General features: G+C 45.3%; 1 protein-coding gene across 1 annotated transcript in view; it reads right to left on the reverse strand.

Moving 5' to 3' along the window:
• Positions 1–14,318: 14,318 nt before the first annotated feature.
• Positions 14,319–17,225, reverse strand: part of gfral (GDNF family receptor alpha like) — a 48,894-nt gene continuing 45,987 nt past the window's right edge. Inside the window, 3 exon segments of the mRNA XM_070884171.1 lie at positions 14,319–14,436; positions 15,363–15,375; positions 16,350–16,436. Of these exon segments, the coding sequence (XP_070740272.1) occupies positions 14,319–14,436; positions 15,363–15,375; positions 16,350–16,436 (218 nt within the window).

Consider the following 17,225-nt stretch of genomic DNA (forward strand, 5'->3'; position numbering starts at 1 on the left):
AACACCTGGTTTAACTTTTTCTAACCCCTGTACAGGACTTCTGATAGGCCTTCTTTTTTCATTACAGGTTTTTATTAGATTTTCATATGCAGTTAATAATCAAAAGTTCATTAAAGAAATGATGGTTGCAACAATCTTGATTAAATTCTAAAAGCTGTATTTTCCTTTTCCCATGAGCAAGGACAGACATATGCCTCAGATGCGCAGGGACAGGATTTGTGTCTTTAGCAAAATTTGAACATTTTTATCCTTTAGTTGTGGAGGGGAAATATCAACTTTAAAATTACCTGAATAAAAAAATTGATAGTCATGGTTCCCTGCTTTCATTTTTAACAAGACTTAACGGACATTTCCATTTAATGTCATAAACAGAAGGTTTTCTTCCTTTGAAAAAGACAAACTCAGGTAAACAGGTAATTGTCACTTCAGGTGAATTATATTTACACGGTTGTGTGTGTACTTTTGCTGAGTGAAAATCAATGGCAGTGCACTGTATTTGCTTCATGGGTTCTTTGCTTAAGAATTCATAGCAACACATTGCTATTAAGAACTAGTTGGTTTATTAGCAAAGGTTTAACAACTACATTACCAGTTCATTCGCCAGGCTTACAACCACCTGCCTCATTGTGGATCTCCCGAACCCAACTGGCTGGGGTTTTATTGAGCCTTCTGAACATCACGTGACTGGCTGAGCCACTTACAACTCAACAGCTCTACAACTCTTTTGATTGGAGAAAAATAAACATTAACTCAAGTGCCCCCTGATCTGGGGGACACTCCAAACACTTTCAAACAAGTGCCCTTTTTTGGGGGTTTTTTGTGGGGTTTTTTGTTGATTTTGTTGTGTTTTTTGGGGGGTTTTTTGGGCACCAAAACCATGAATTTACAAGTGCCCCCTCTAAAAGGGGAGGGGGATACTAAAACCGGCAATTAAAACAAATTAAACTTTAAAACATATAAAATCAAATTAAAATTTGGTTGCCGGGGGTGACGATGAACTCCAGTCCCTTCGGCGCCCACCTCTCGCGGAAGGCCACGAGCATACCGGTGGACACCGCGTGCTCCATCTCCAAGGACACCCTGGCCCGGATGTAAGCGCGGAAGAGAGGCAGGCAGTCGGGCTGAACGACCCCCTCGACCGCCCGCTGCCTGGACCGGCTGATGGCACCCTTGGCCGTGCCCAGGAGCAGTCCTACAAGGAGGCCTTCGGACCTACCTGCTCCCCTCCACACAGGGTGCCCAAAGTCAACAGCTCTACAAACTCTGAGCATACTCACAGGTGCTTACATTACAGGTGGGGGGAGGGTGAAAGATGAAAACATGGCAATCATAGTTTTGAGTTTCCACTAAGATTAAACTGCATTTGTTTGTTGGTAAATAGAATTTGCCCTATGCAACAAGGTAAAATGGAGACCTTAACATTAATGTTTGTCTCGAGGGACTTTAATGAATACATAGCTCTATTATTTCCTTTTGGGATTGTAAGAACATACAGCTGAGTATAAGAAAAATACTTGACCTTGGTAGCTGCTAGCACACAGAAAATCAAAAATAAAACCCTATGGCTAGCGATGTCATCCATTCAGTTTTGGCTTAGACAACTTAGTTTTGTGAGTGAGCGATCTGAGAATGTAAACTGCTACCAACCTGTTGGTTTTTAAAACAGAGGTTCATTTACTTCTGTCATCTCATGATGTTAAAGCATTGGTTACTGAGGTATTTATTTTTTAAATCACTAGCAAAGGAAATCTCAGAATTAAAGTCATGGTCTTATGCTGTCTTCTGCCCTCTGCGGACATGGTAAAAGCTGGTCAACCAAACTACAACACAAACGGACAAGAGATCTAGCAGCATGGCTTAACAAGTATTGGTTAGCTCTGTGCTAAAACTTACCTGCAGACTAGGAACAGAGTGCAGACAATGGCATTATCTAGGACAAGTGGTGTGTGAATCTTCGCTATGTACTGGAGGATTGGCCAGAAAGGCCTTTTCACAGCATTGACCGTTCGGATTAGACATTAAAGCAAAGTCACGTTTGCCCTCTCTGGTGGACGTACAAGCTTTTGTGGCACATTTTGAAGACGAGCCGGTGAGTTCTCCCGCTGTCCCGGCCAACATTTGTCCTTCAACCAACATCACTAAAATAAATTAACTGGTCATTATCACATTGCTGTTTGTGGGAGCTTGCTGAGTGCAAACTGGCTGCTGAGCTTCCTACATTCCAACAGTGACTACACTTCAAAAGTATTTCATTGTCTGTAAAGCACTTTGGGACGTACAGTGGTCGTGAAAGGCGTTGTATAAATGCAAGTCTTTCTTTTTTCGTTCATGAGAAGTGCTTTATTAATACAAGTTCTTTTTTCCTCTTCCTTCTTCAAGCCCTCACTGCCAGCATTCTATTCCAGCTCTTTGAATTGACTGGGAATATTGAGTTGCTGCTCTTGCAGCTCATGTTCCCAGTGCAGCTATGAAAGCTTGGCCACTCTTGTGCCACTACAGAGATAACCTCATGGAAGAGTGAGATTGGGCCGCCTCTCTTAAATGCTACAATATGTAAAAAAAACTAGCGTGAAACAAGGCAGTATCATGAACTCCATTGGTCTGTATGGTTTTGAACTGTACTGAGTCCTGGAGCAAGAAGGTCTGTCCCCTGGGACCTGCTGAACAGGACTACAATATCTCATCAGACTTTCTAGAACTCTTTTAATAACCTGACAGCCATCGTTGCCACTATTTTGCTCCAACGGAAACGAGATGTAACTGTGGAGCAGTACCTGAGGCCAATCTGTGCTGTGAGCAGCTGGTTAGAAGGGATGCAACTCTCTGTGATGCGATGAAGCAGGGAGAGTAAAGAGCTTTAAGAAAGCTAATTGTAGTTCAACAGTTAAGCTGACTTTTCCATATACATTAAAGTTGGTTCAAGTTATCCCTTGGGTATATGTCTACGTTCATCGTGTGGAGACCCTAATGTTCAAGGAATACAGGATATAAAAATGCTGGGATTCCGTTTCAGATCTTTGGCGTTGGTTTCTGCTTCAGATGTGGTCTGGGTGGTCAGATTCAAATACTTTATCTTTCTGATTTTAATGATCCAAAATTTGGCTTTGGAGAGCTGAACCAATTTAGAAAACATGGTTAGGATTAGAAATTGGCTTTAGACTGCACAAAATGGCCTGAAGCTGCTCATCTGTAATAAAGGCTGACGAATAAGAGGACAGCCATTCTCTTCAGAAAAGATCTAACAACTTCCATTTATATAGCCCCCTTTAACGTAAAAAACGTTGCAAGGCACTTTATAGAAAGCATATGGGAAAGAAACACCATAGGAAAGGAAAGATTATGAGATGTGATGAATAGCTTGGTCAAAGTTTTGAGGAGATTTTTTTAAAGGAGGATAGAGAAGTAGAAAGGCAGAGGGGTTCATGGAGAGAATTCTGGAGAGTGGGATCCAGGCAGCTGAAGGCTCAGCTTTCACCGGTAGGGAGAAATCCGGGCAGGATGCACAAGCGGCTGGAGTCAGAGGAACAGAGAGTTTGTAGGAGGCTATAGGGCTAGAGGAGAGTGCAGAGATAGGGTGGCTCAGGTGGAGCAATTTAAACAACAACAACAACTTGCATTTATATAGCATCTGTACTGTAGGTCACTGGAGTAAAATAAGACAAAAATTGAACCAGGCAAAAAAGGAGATATCAGGACTGGTGACTAAAAGCTCAATCAAAGAGGGTCTTAAAGTAGGATATGCAGGTGGGGAGATGAAGAGGTTTAGGGAGGGAATTCCAGAGCTTAGGAGCTAGATGGTTGAAGGCACGGCCGCCGATGGTGGACGAAGGGAGTGGGAAATGCACAAGAGTCAAGAGTTGGAGGAACACAGAGTTCGTGAAGGGTTGTACACGGGAGTATTTACAGAGATAGGGAGGGGTGCGCTCATGGAGGGATTTGAATCTGAGGGGAGAATTTTAAAAATTGAGGTGTTGGTGGACCAGGAACCAATGTAGGGGTAAAGGTTGAGCGGATACTAAAATCACACTCAGCTTGGGGGCACAAATAAATTTGCCCCTAATGTCCCTTAATGAAACACCCCTCAATGTGCTATCATAGCATCAATATGAATTATTTAATGCATCTAGTTATTAAATTCCATTTATCTGCATTACTTGTAAGTGACTTTAGTCACTGGAAGTGGCAACATTTAGCTATTGCTAACAACGTAAGTACAAAAGAAATAGGAGCAGGGGTAGGCCATTTGGCCCCTCAAGACTGCTCCGCCATTCAATAAGATCATGGCTGATCTTCAACCCCAAAACCACTTTCCCACCTGATCTCCATATCCCTTGATTCCCCTCGGGTCCAAAAATCTATCTATCTCAGCCTTGAATTTGCTCAACGACTCAGCATCCACAGCCCTGTGGGGTAGAGAATTCCAAAGATTCACCACCCTCTGAGTGAAGAAATTCCTCCCCATCTCAGTTTTAAATGGCTGACCCTTTATCCTGAGACTACGCCCCCTAGTTCTTATAGTTTAAGGAAGTTGCTAACTGCAGCAAAGTAAACAAAGTTTTATGACTTCGAAAAATGGCAAATTCTTCTTCTGTTTATTTGAAAGGAAAAGATTTCTTCTCAGATTAGAATGACTGAAATTGACTCGCAAGATTCAGATGTTACAATCTCTAAATTTTGGCACACTTCGGATCACTCTGGACTTCCTGTTAAGGTTTGCCATTCATCTTTAGAAAACAATTGCTTGGAAAGGAAAACATTTTAGTCAGCAAATGTCCAGCTGCTGATTCTAGGCTTCTACGTGGAGACTGCTGGTTCTTGTATGTGCTAATTGTGGTGATGCCCTGCAGAGTATGGAATCCAGTCCTTCAGCACTTCCTGTGGGTGCCATTTCCCGAGTGCCTTCCCCCTCCCCATGCCCTGTGTGGGTCTGACATTTCTGGTCAACTCTTCTGGTAATAATGCATTTAAAAGAAAAACACATTGCATTTTTTTGAGCCTCACAATGTTCTGTGTAATGTAAAAATAACATATTCCTCATTGCCACATTGGCACGTCCTGATCTTGACTTAGAAATAAATATGTTCCCCTTGCCAGGATATTTCTTCTGTCTGAGATCCTCCTTCAGCAAATGTCGGTTCATTTCTGGCTTGTGGGAAAGTTTCTTCAAGCTCAAAGAGTCTATTTCAACACATGGCCACAACATGATTTCAAATTGACAATGCAGAATCACTAGGATTACTGCTTGCTATGAGGAAATACAAATATGACAAGAGAGTTGACAAAAGTGTTTAAAATTATGAAAAGATGGGACAGGGTGGCTAGAAACAGGCTCCACCTTTCAACAGTAGTTGAGGGGAGGAGTGGGGCTGGTCCAGACCGAGGTACCATTGAATGGAACTGAACAATGTCCAATCATCAGCAAACATCCCCACTTCTGAAATGATGGCGGGTAGGTCATTGATGAAGCAGCTGAAGATGGTTGGGCCTAGGACACTGCCCTGAGGAGCTCCTGCAGCGATGTCCTGGGGCTGTGATGATTGACCTCCAATCACCACAACCACCTTCGTATTGGCACAAAAGCAAAATACTGTTGATGCTGGAAATCTGAAATAAAAATATAAAATGCTGGAAATACTCAGCAGGTTAGGCAGCATTTGTGGAGCGAGAAACAGAGTTAACTTTTCAGGTCAATGAGTTCCGATTAAAGACATCGACCTGAAATGTAGGAGATTTAGAACAGAGAACAAGAGAAACGTCTTCACACAGAGAGTTGTGTGACTAGAATTCACTTCCAAGGTGAGTAATTGTGGCAGAAACTATGGCAAAATTCAAGGTTAGTCTGGATAGGATGAAGGAAAAGACGATAAAGGGAGATGGGAACAGGCCAGGTGAATGTGATTAGGACTATTTATTCGTGTGAAGGGTAAATGTCAGCACAGGATGGTTGGTTGAATGACCTGTTTCTGTGTTGTAACTTCTATGTACTTCTCTGTACTTACTGTATTTGATTAACCATTGTCGCCTTTGTCACTGCCTGTCCTCGATCATGTCCTTTGACAGCCTGAACTTTGATGAATTGCTCCATGAATTGAAGTAAAGTTGTAGAATTATTGACCAATGAAAATCAATGTTTACTGTTCTGAAAACACATTATCCAATTGCTAATAGGTATTGTAAATACTCAACCGATCAGGCAGCATCATTGGAGAGTGAAACAGAGTTAAACGTTTCAGGTCGATGATCTTTAATCAGAACTCATTGACCTGAAACGTTAACTCTGTTTCTCGCTCCACAAATGCTGCCTAACCTGCTGAGTATTTCCAGCATTTAATATTTTTATTTCAGATTTCCAGCATCAACAGTATTTTGCTTTTGTGCCAATAGGAAGATGGTTGTGGTGATTGGAGGTCAATCATCACAGCCCCAGGACATCGCTGCAGGAGTTCCTCAGGGCAGTGTCTTCGGCCCAACCATCTTCAACTGCTTCATCAATGACCTTCCCTCCATCATAAGATCAGAAGTGGGGATGTTCACTGATGATTGGACAGTGTTCAATTCCATTCGCAACTCCCCAGATAATGGAGCAGTCCATGCCCGCATGCAGCAAAACCTGGACGACATTCAGGCTTGGGCTGATAAGTGGCAAGTAACATTCATACCACACAAGTGCCAGGCAATGACTATCTCCAACAAGCTAGAGTCTAACCATCGCCCCTTGACATTAACATCATCGAATCCCCCACCATCAACATCCTGGGGGTCATCATCGACCAGAAACATAACTGGACCAGCCACATAAATACTGTGGCAACAAGAGCAGGTCAGAGGCTGGGTATACTGCGGCGAGTGTCTCATCTCCTGACTCCCCAAAGCCTTTCCACCATCTACAAGGCACAAGTCAGAATTGTGATGGAATACTCTCCACTTGCCTGGATGAGTGTAGCTCCAACAACACTCAAGAAGATCAACACCATCCAGGAAAAAGCAACCCGCTTGATTGGCACCCCATCCACCACCTTAAACATTTACTCCCTGCATCACTGGTGCACCGTGGCTGCAGTGTGTACCATCTACAAGATGCACTGCAGCAACTCGCCAAGGCCTGTTTGGCAGCAACTCCCAAAGCCGTGACCTCTACCACCTAGAAGGACAAGGGCAGCAGGCACATGGGAACACCACCATCTCCACGTTTCTCTCCTGTCATGTATTCAACTGACATTGTAACCCATGTATAAGCTGACCTAAGTTGTACACCTTGAGAACACTGACCACAGGGGGTGAACTTGTGGGAGACACTCCTAACCTGGACTTTCCGGTATAAAAGGGGAAGCTCCACCCAACGTCTGTCTCTTGAGTTCTTGGTAATAAAGGTAACTGGTCACAGAGTGATCTTCTCTCAAGTATGGACCTCGTGTGCATTTATACTGTATAGTAAGGACATATCACCTCCAAGTCACACACCATCCTGACTTGGAAGTATATCGTTGTTCCTTCATCGTCACTGGGTCAAAATCCTGGAACTAACTCCCTAACAGCACTGTGGGAGTACCTTCACGATACAGATTGCAGCAGTTCAAGAAGGTGGCTCACCACCATCTTCTCAAGGGCAATTAGTGATGGGCAATAAATACTGGCCTTGCCAGCGACGCCCACATCCAGTGAACGAATAAAAAAGAAAGCAATTGTCAGCTGTAGTATTATTGGTATTACCATTCAGTGAGGGAGAGTGACAGCATCTAGTGCTATTTAAATGGCACAAGTGCCCTTAAAGCAGAGATTGTGATTTGCAGACAAATTAATTGTAGGTTATATGCTACCACTTAAACATCCGAGCCAGAGGTACTCACTAGCTTTCATTTGAGAGCCACGATTCCAAGTTGTAACTTGCATGAGAGTGATTGGCTGTCATTTTGATTAAATATAATGATAGGTATTATGTGATGTTGTTTCTCACTGCTTGGCATTGCATGTGAATTATTTTCAAAGTTGATATCCGGATAAAATTGATACATTTTAAAATAGACCATAAAAGGTACAACATGATTCTTGAGAGCGTTTCTGAAGTTTGTAGCTTCTCTTTGAACTTTCCTCTGTGCCACAGGACATCTCCACTTATAATTTTGCTGTCCTGCAATTGTGCATTAAGGCTGTGAATTAGGAACAGAGAAATTTAGGAACAGGAGTAGACCATTCAATCCCTCGAGCCTGTTCCGCCATTCAATCAGATCATGGTTAATCTTTGACCTAACTCCATATACTCACCTTTGGCCCATATCCCTTAATACCTTTGGTTAACAAACAGCTGTCAATCTCAGATTTAAAATTAACAGTTGATCCAGCATCAATTGTCATTTGTGGAAGATATTCTAAACTTCCACCACCTTTGTGTGTGGAGGTGTTTCCTAATTTAACTCCTGAATGGTCTGGCTCTAACTTTTAGACTCTGCTCCCTAATCCTAGACTCCCGACCAGCAGAAATAGTTTCTCTCTATCTACTCTATCTGTTCCCCTTAATATCTTGAAAACTTCGATCAAAGCACCACATGACCCTCTAAATTCTAGGGAATACAACCCAGTTTGTATAATTTGAGGAAGTTACCTCAGTCTGGTATTTTAAGTTGGTACAATGGATATTGACTGTGATATTTCACAATCCCTGAACAAGCTTACAGTGAGTATAGGGCAGATTTAAACTTTTGGCGGTGGTAGATACTATGGGCTAGATATTGTGTATGGGGCGATAACTTTTGCGGGAGCGGTAAGTATCACCAGGCACTACACAACTGATTCTGTTTAGTTTAGCTCTCCAAGAGGGAATGGCGCGCTAAATCAAGCGCTACTACTTGACTAAGAGCGCTAAAGGGAACGAGAGGGGTGGTAGCGGCAGAGCGCTGCACAATGTTCCGTGCAGTGTTGTTGGTTTTATAGGTTCCTTCCCTCCCTTAAAGGTCAGTGAACGCCAAGGCTGGGAATGGTCCTCGACAGCACCTGCAATACGTGCAGAGCAGCCTCAAGTACTCTAAGAGAGTGCAGGGCTGATCTATCGCGGGCTGGAAAACAATCCAAATACAGCACACTGGGGACATTATTACATTTTGGCCTACCTGATGACCACTGCCTTTAATTAGCGCTCTCCAAGCAGCCAGCCGAGGTGACTACGCCTCCTGCAGCTGCCGTTGTTGACGCCCGGCGAAACTGTGGGGGCAGAAGCAAATTTTACATCCTGGGCGATAACGGGGCGCAAGAGATCGAGGCGGTAAGTATTAGCACCCGCGCTAACCCGCCATGGAAGTGGGTAATTTCACCGTGCCTGGTCGGTAAGCACTTGGCGCCCCGTTATCGCCCCCTTGAGGTGCTCAAGGGATACGCAAAGGTGGTTAATTTATCTCCCTGTGACTTTAATGGAAAGGAAAATTGGGCGGGGTATAAACCAGGCGGACAATCCACCACCACCGAAAATTACAATCAGCCCAAAGTTTCAGTTGTTAATAGCTTTAGTGCATTTATATTGTGCCCATCAAATGGTAAACATTCCATGTTCTTCCCAGAGGATAAAGAGATAAAAAAGAATTTGGAGAGACGTTTGGAGGAATGATTGGAGCAATATATTTCAAGAATGCTTTTGAATAGAAAAAAAATAAAGGTTTGGGGGATGGGTCTTGTGTTTAAGACCAGGGGGCCAAAATTCAGGGTCCATATAAGGCCTGTTACCGACGTTTTGCGGAGGCCATGCGGCGGAATCGAGTGGCCTCCGCTGTCCAGTCCATTGGCCACCTCGACCCAAATTCAGCTTGGTGATTTTTCGGCCTTGTCCCCAATTCCGCCCCGTTGCTGCCAACTGCCACAAGCACATCATCAAAGCACGCACCGCTGCTATCCCGCATCTCCATTTCAATCCACCCCGAATTTGCTGAAAATAATCCACGAGCCACTGAACGGTGCCCCCGACAACTTTTTCTGTCAGTGCACCTTGTTTGCTCTCTCTCTCTTCCCTGGCGGTGTGGCAGCCATTAAGGGTGCGGGCCAAATGCCGCGGCCGCCATCTTATTTTTTTTTGCCGGCCGACTTCCATGTCGACCAGACTATTGTTCCCGCGAGTTTGGCCGGGCTGCCAACAGGCAGTCTGGTACCCTCTATTGGGTGCTAGGCCGCTGGCCTGGCTGAAACTCTCGCTGGTGGCCCAGTGGCCGAAGTTAAAAAATCCCCGATTCTCTCCCATTTAACGGAGGGGAGAGAGCGTGGTGACGCACACGCGCAGTGATGTCACCACCGCTCCGCCGCTGATTGACAATGGCGGTGTCTCAATCCCGTCCCAACTTCTGCCCCTCAGCCTGACATACCGCCGCACTTGTGCCCCCATTATGACCAACTTCCGGTCCAATGTTAAAAAATCTTCCAATTCCTGAAAATCAATCGGACGGCCGCCTCATCGCTCCCGGCGGAAAAACCAGGTTAAAAAATCATAGGTGCGCCAGCTTTCTGGCGTGCCTGAATTTCGGCCACCAGGACTGCTGAGGTTACTGTCACTGAAGTGCCTTTGTGTAGCAAAGGAACAGAAGAGTGGAGAGTGTAAGCTGGGATTTGGTGCCAGAGGGCACAGCAGGGGTAATTGGGGAAAAGACAGGGGGAGCATCTTAAAACAAGGAGGAATTTGAAATTAATGCAACGAGAGACCGGGGGCCAGTGCTTGTCAGCCAGGGAAGTGACAACAGGCAAGTGGTATTTAGTGCAAGACAAGGTGCGCGTAATGGAGTTTTGGATGAGTTGGAACTTAGGTAGGCACTGGGTGGCACTAACAGGGCGACAAGGAATTTCTGGCCCGGGGCAGGCAGCGGAAGCGACCCGCCCGGAATTGCCCCCGGGGACGGCTGTGGCGAAAACGGCTTTGAGCCGCACCCCATAGTTTTTTCCCCGGGCGGTGGCACACACAGCGATGACATCATTGCCGTGCGCGCCGACCCCTTATCGCTCCACGCCGACCCCTTTGCGCCCCGCGGCGGAAATTGCCTCACAGGAGCGAGGTTGGCGCGGGACGATTCCACCGGCAGTTTTGCGGGTCTCAAAGCTGTGGTGTGGCTGGGGCGCCCCGGCCGCCCGTAAATGGGAGGGCCTTGCGCCACTGCCGCCATCTTTTTTTTTATATGTATGGATTTATGTTGGATAGTTGATTATGAGATTTATTCCATTCTGCGTTTGTTGCTTTTTTTTTATTGGCCCACTTTGCAGCCGGCATGACAACGGCGGCCGTTGCTTCTGCCGGGCCACCAACATGCAGCCCGGTACCCCCTCATGGGCGGCCCAGTGGGCGCCAGGAAAGCGGATGCAGAGTTCGCAGTGGCTCTCCCCTTTAAAAGGGGAGGGACGATGTGATGCGTCAGCGCAACGCGGCACATCCATGTTGCACTGACGCCATCTGCGACACGCTGCGCTTTCGCCCCCTCTACCATCCCGCTATCACCCCGCGGAGGTGAATTATGGCTCCGATACCACCCCGCAGATGTTTTGGATTCAAAGGCCTCAATTCCGGGATATTTAGCTGACTATCTCGCTGGGCGCTAAATTTTTATTCATGGAGGGGATGAGCCTGTTGAGAGCTTTAGAGAGATGGAAGACCAGTTACAGATTGATATTGGGTGGGACTGGGGTTAGGGGAGCCCTGAATGAGAGGGATGATGGTGGGCCGGCTCGGTACTAGGAGGACGTGGTCATGGAGAAGCAGAGGTATTGCTAATCCTTCAGTGTGGGTGCAATCATGGATCAACAGGGTAGAACATACTGGCGGTCATCTGCTACAATGCCCACTACTGTGACAGTCAAAGCAACAGACGCAGAATGGAATAAATCTCATAATCAACTATCCAACATAAATCCATACATATAAAAGTATTTCACATCCATCGCAATCCAGTTGTTACACCTTCAAGTGTCACACTTTGTGCCAGTCATTTAATGCGGAATTCTTCTGAACTGGCCCCTGAAACGTACAAGCAGCTACGATGACCTCTAAAGCACCCCTGGAGTTTACCAGCAGCTCAAGTTACCTGCATCTGGTTACTTAGATCACTTCCTCACACGGAGACTTGAGCTGTACCTTAAGGGGGTAGGACAGATTTGCAGCTAAAATCACAACCTGTACTCTGGACCCCAGGCTACCTGTGGGAACCACACGGCAACAACTATACTATTTTAAAAAAAAAGAAATTTGGAGTGATTTCAGGGTTGCAATCTCCCTGAGGGGTTCAGGTTAACAGATATAAATTACTCTGATGCTTTATGACATTATTTGAACCTCACAATGAGATTACATTCATGTAATCATTTCCATATAATCATTATTTTCTATCCACTGCAAATGTATGATAGCAAATTGCTAATTATCGCTCCAGTTTATACGAGTATAAATGTATTAAATCGATGAGACAAGGCAATTGTTAATGGCATTTTAGATTGCTGCAATTGTTTTGCAAATGGCTCTGTAACTTAATAAGCATGAATGCTCAAATTCATTTATTTATGGTCAATGTATTATTTGCTTGCAATATAGTATTTCCTATTTTAATCTGAGTACTATTATATTTTTGTCTAACAGCCAATACTAAGAAATTGAGCCATGATACTGGCATTTCCCATCCTAAAATGGTAATGCATTATCGCTGTAGGCATCTTGATAATCTCCTCCAGCCCCACAACCTCCCGAGATGTCTGCGCTTCTCTAATTCTACCCTCTTGAGCATCCCTCATTATAATCAACCATTGGTGGCTGTGCCTTCTTTTGCCTAGGCCCTAAGCTCTGGAACTCCCTGCCTAAACCTCTCCACCTCTCTTTCCTCCTTCAAGATACTCCTTAAAACCTACCTCTTTGACCAAGCTTTTGGTCACCTGCCTTAATTTCTACTTATGCGACCTCGATATCAAATTTTTTAAAATCTTATCATAATCCTGTGAAGTGCCTTGGGACGTTTCACTACGTTAAAGGCGCTATATTAATGCAGGTTGTTGTTGTAGGCATACTGGCCCAGATATTCGGCTGCGCAACGCCTGTTTTTCGGGAACTGAGCGACGTACTAAGCCCCCAATATGGCGGGCAGAAAGCTCACACACACTTCCAGCCGGAGGTGCGGCGCCTGCCATATTGGTAGAGGAGGTTGTGCTGGCGGCAGGAGTACACACATTCTAAGCTCTCCAATAATTTATGTGAATTAGGGTCCTGTGTTTCTGGCAGGACCCGTTTTCCATTTTTTGATCGCCACAGCACTTTACTCGCCACGTGCTGACCTCACTCAGCACAACGCAGCACTAAGTGGCGGTGAGACCCCCCCACTCACCAACGCTATTTAAAGGGCTCATGTGTGGTACTTACAGGTTAGTTGCTGGTTAATTACTTCTGGCTGGTGCTTTATTTTGCAATGTTTTTGGTGTGTTGTATCACTCTGCAAAGTTCACTCGGTCTGTACAGAGCGAGGTTTTTATGCTTCTGTGCTGTTGTTGCTCTTTGCCTCACAAATAGTCTGGCAACAGAGAGGACTGCCCATAGGGCTGCCTTATGGGGCTGGTGGATGAGGGGGAGCTGCAGAGAAGACACCACAGAGATGACAGGTGGGAGGGACAGGAAGAGGGCAATGAACAGGAGGCCATATCCACAGTGGATATTCAGGGAGCACTTCACCTGCGTGAACTTTACTGAGGACCAATGTGTGTGAGGCGTCTTTGCTTCACGTAGGAGGCTGTCACCGAGCTATGTCAGCTGCTGCAACCACACTTCGAGCCTCACACCATGACATGGACAGCACTGCCTGTGGCTGTCAAAGCCAGCGGCTTTATTCGATGCATGCAACGTGTGCCACACCAGGATCCGATTCGGGCATCATGCAGGCCTATGCCCGCTATCCTGGCCCCAGTCATGACTTTGTCCTTCAGCGCCAGCCCTCTGTGCCACCTTTATTCCAAGCACACTACCAAGTTACAGGCTGGCTATTGGGCAATAAGAAATTGCATTCTCCAGCTTGGCACCTTTATTATTGAAAAGGGATTCCACTCCATCAAGGTCCAGTTGGTTTGCGACCACAGGCCGTGCATCATGCAGGTCTGTGCCCAGTGTCTTGGCAGCAGTCAGAACTCTTTCATCCTGTGCCTTCCACTCTGCCTCCTTTATTCCAGCCAGCCCACCAAGTTACAGGTTGGCTGTTGGGCGACAAAGGCTATTCCCTCCGGGCCATGGCTCGTGAGACCTGTCAGGAACCTGTGCACAGATGCAGAGCTAGCCTAGAACAAGAGCCATGCTGCCACAAGGAGCAACATCGAGCAAACAATCGGCGCGCTCAAGCAAAACGTCCGCTGCCTGGACCAATCTGAATGAGTTTTGTAGTACAGCCCTGAGCAGATATCAGGTCATCTGCTGCATACTTCATCATCATGAAGGATGAGACTTTAAACCATCTGGGCAACAACAAGTGCAGGAGAAGGAGGAGGAGAGGCAGAGACCACCAGAGCTCCTCAGAGAGAAATTCATCGAGAAGAGCTTCAACTAAACCAGCTCTCCCATTTCCCATTCCCCAGCAGTCCCACAATCTTTACTTCTCTTCTTACAACAGCCATCCAACTGCTTTCTTTCACATCAAATCTATCGGTCATGCTCTCACTTCAATACAAGGACAAATACCAACACCAAATCCAGATCAAAAAGCAAATTTAAAAAACAAATCCTGTCAGCGTTAGTAAATCATATTGCCTAATCACTCTTGTACAAGCCATTAGTGCCTGTCTTGTGTGATCGTTTCCCTATCTTGGTGCTCCCACAAAGTCTTTCCCCAATAGTTACAGCTTGGGCTGTTGATAGCTGCTGAGTTTCTATGCCGCACTTCTCCATGTTCTGTGACATTATGCTCAAGCTCGCTGGCAGGCTGCCCAGTGCACCTAACATTTCCCGGTGTATGTCCATCTGCCTTCTTCGGTGGGTTAGGTCCTCGAAGTCAACATCTGAGTCCTCTGCAGCAGAACTGGAGAGCTGGTGCCTGTGGCATCCTTCACCTTATCATAAATAAAATCTTGCAGCTACAATGGTCAACATAGCTTAGTTTAATAATGCAATGGGGAAACTAAAACTAGGGGACGTACGTGCCCAAGTTTCCCCAGGAGTTGCTCCGTTTTTTTTGGAGCAACTAGATTTTTTTGGAGTAACTTAAAAATCGCAATTCTCCCCATTTAAGTTGCTCCAGTATAAGTGAGTTAGTTAGGTTTTCTTTTAAGTTTAGTTTTTTTTCCAAAAGAGGGCGTTACCAGCCACTTATGTCTGTTTTGGCCATGTAAGCAAATTTAGCCAGCTAAAACTTACTCCAAACTAACTTAGGCCAGCGTAAGTGTACGTTCTGAAAAACCCTGCGGTGAATTAAGAAATCAGCGCAGGCAGCCAGAGATAGGGGGCAAAGGGGACCTTGCTAAGCACTAAACACCTTCATAACAACATTAAAGAAGCATAAATACATTTAAAGCACCAAGCACTAAACAAAGCAGTACATTTGCACCAAGCACTAAACAAAGCACAAAAAGTAATAAGCAATTAATTAACAAATAAAAAACAGAAGGAACCCTACACCTAAAGCACCAAGACCAAAGTAATAAGCAATCAATCAATAAATAACAAATAAAAAATAGTAGTCCTACCTTAGGGAACGCAGTGGGCCGTCGCTGAGGGAGCCCATTCGGCCAGGGCTAGGGACGGCGTGCTTCGGGCCCCTCCCACACAGCCTGCAGAATGTCGCACAGATTCGGGCTGCCAGGAGCTAATGCACATGCGCGCACACTCTAGTGCGCCTGTGCAGAGGTCTTGGCACTGTTTTCAATGCCGGGACCTGGCTCCGCCCCCAATCCATTGGTCACGCTACACCACCACCGAGGAGAGGCTGGGGAGCAGCCAGAATTGGGAGGAAGATTTTCGGCGCGCTTGGAGGCGGACAAAAGTGGCGCACCTCAGGTGAATGCGCCAGAAAAAGGAGTTGGGGAAATTTGGGCCCATAGAATAAGGGGCCGCCCATTTAAAACTGAGATGAGGAGGAATTTCTTCTCTCAGAGGGTTGTAAATCTATGGAATTCTCTGCCCCAGAGAGCTGTGGAGGCTGGGTTATTGAATATATTTAAGGCAGAGACAGATTTTTGAGCGATAAGGGTTATGGGGAGCGGGCAGGGAAGGGGAGCTAAGTCCATGATCAGATCAGCCCTGATCTTATTAAATGGTGGAGCAGGCTTGAGGGGCCAAAATGGCCTACTCCTGCTTCTATTTCTTTTGTTCTTATGTTCAATAGTAAGTTCCATATGTGTTATAGTCAGGAGAAATTTTTGATGAATCCACATACCACTTATCATCATCGGGGACCTTGTTACAATCACTTCTTCTTCTACTTGACTCTTGTCAGCTTCAACAGCTGGACTAGGAACCTGAGCTGCAACGAAAAGATAAAGGCACAAGTAACGGGGGCAAATGTTAATAATCAAATTAACATTTACTTTTGTTTTCAGTGAAATAAATTGGTTGTCATAGGCCCACAGTGCCAATGATTTATTCAGACTAAAGTAATAGAAACTGTAATTATCCTTGAGTCATCAAAGATATGATATTGCACAAGGGTCTAATGACATAATTACAATGCTGATACGTTGACCATTCCTGAGAGGATGTCACAGTTAATATAAGTGCTCCTCCAACCCTTGGCCTGCCAGCCGTTCCATACAAGTCGCTAACTCCCTGAGCTGACTTCTTTTGCAAGTTTCCAGCTCATACAATGTGACACTGGAAATAACACATGTATTATAGTAAAAAAACATTTCATCAACAGGAATAGCTTTATTACTGTAGTATCAACAATATTCAAAATAAATATGTAAAAGCACATGATTGCCTATTATCCCTTCCAGCTGCTGGTTCTCTTTATTCCCTGTTCTCTAGCTATCCTGTGTTTATATTGCAACACTAACCATGCTTTTCCAAACTGATGTGTTCTTTCCTATCTATTCAAACGTTTAACAAATATCAGGCCAGAATTATCTGAAAAAATAACGGCACCTGAATGACGCACGCTGTTATTAATGCGCGAATCGGACAGCAACTAATGAGGAGGAAGAGACAACCCGTGATATGCAAATCGCCACAGTTGCTGGCTGATTGATGCCGCTCTGCCAAAACGACATCTCACGTTTAATCTCCCTGTGACTTACATGAAATTGCTGCATTT

The sequence above is a fragment of the Pristiophorus japonicus genome, chromosome 7 (assembly GCF_044704955.1).
Source record: "Pristiophorus japonicus isolate sPriJap1 chromosome 7, sPriJap1.hap1, whole genome shotgun sequence".
Classification (NCBI taxonomy): domain Eukaryota; kingdom Metazoa; phylum Chordata; class Chondrichthyes; family Pristiophoridae; genus Pristiophorus; species Pristiophorus japonicus.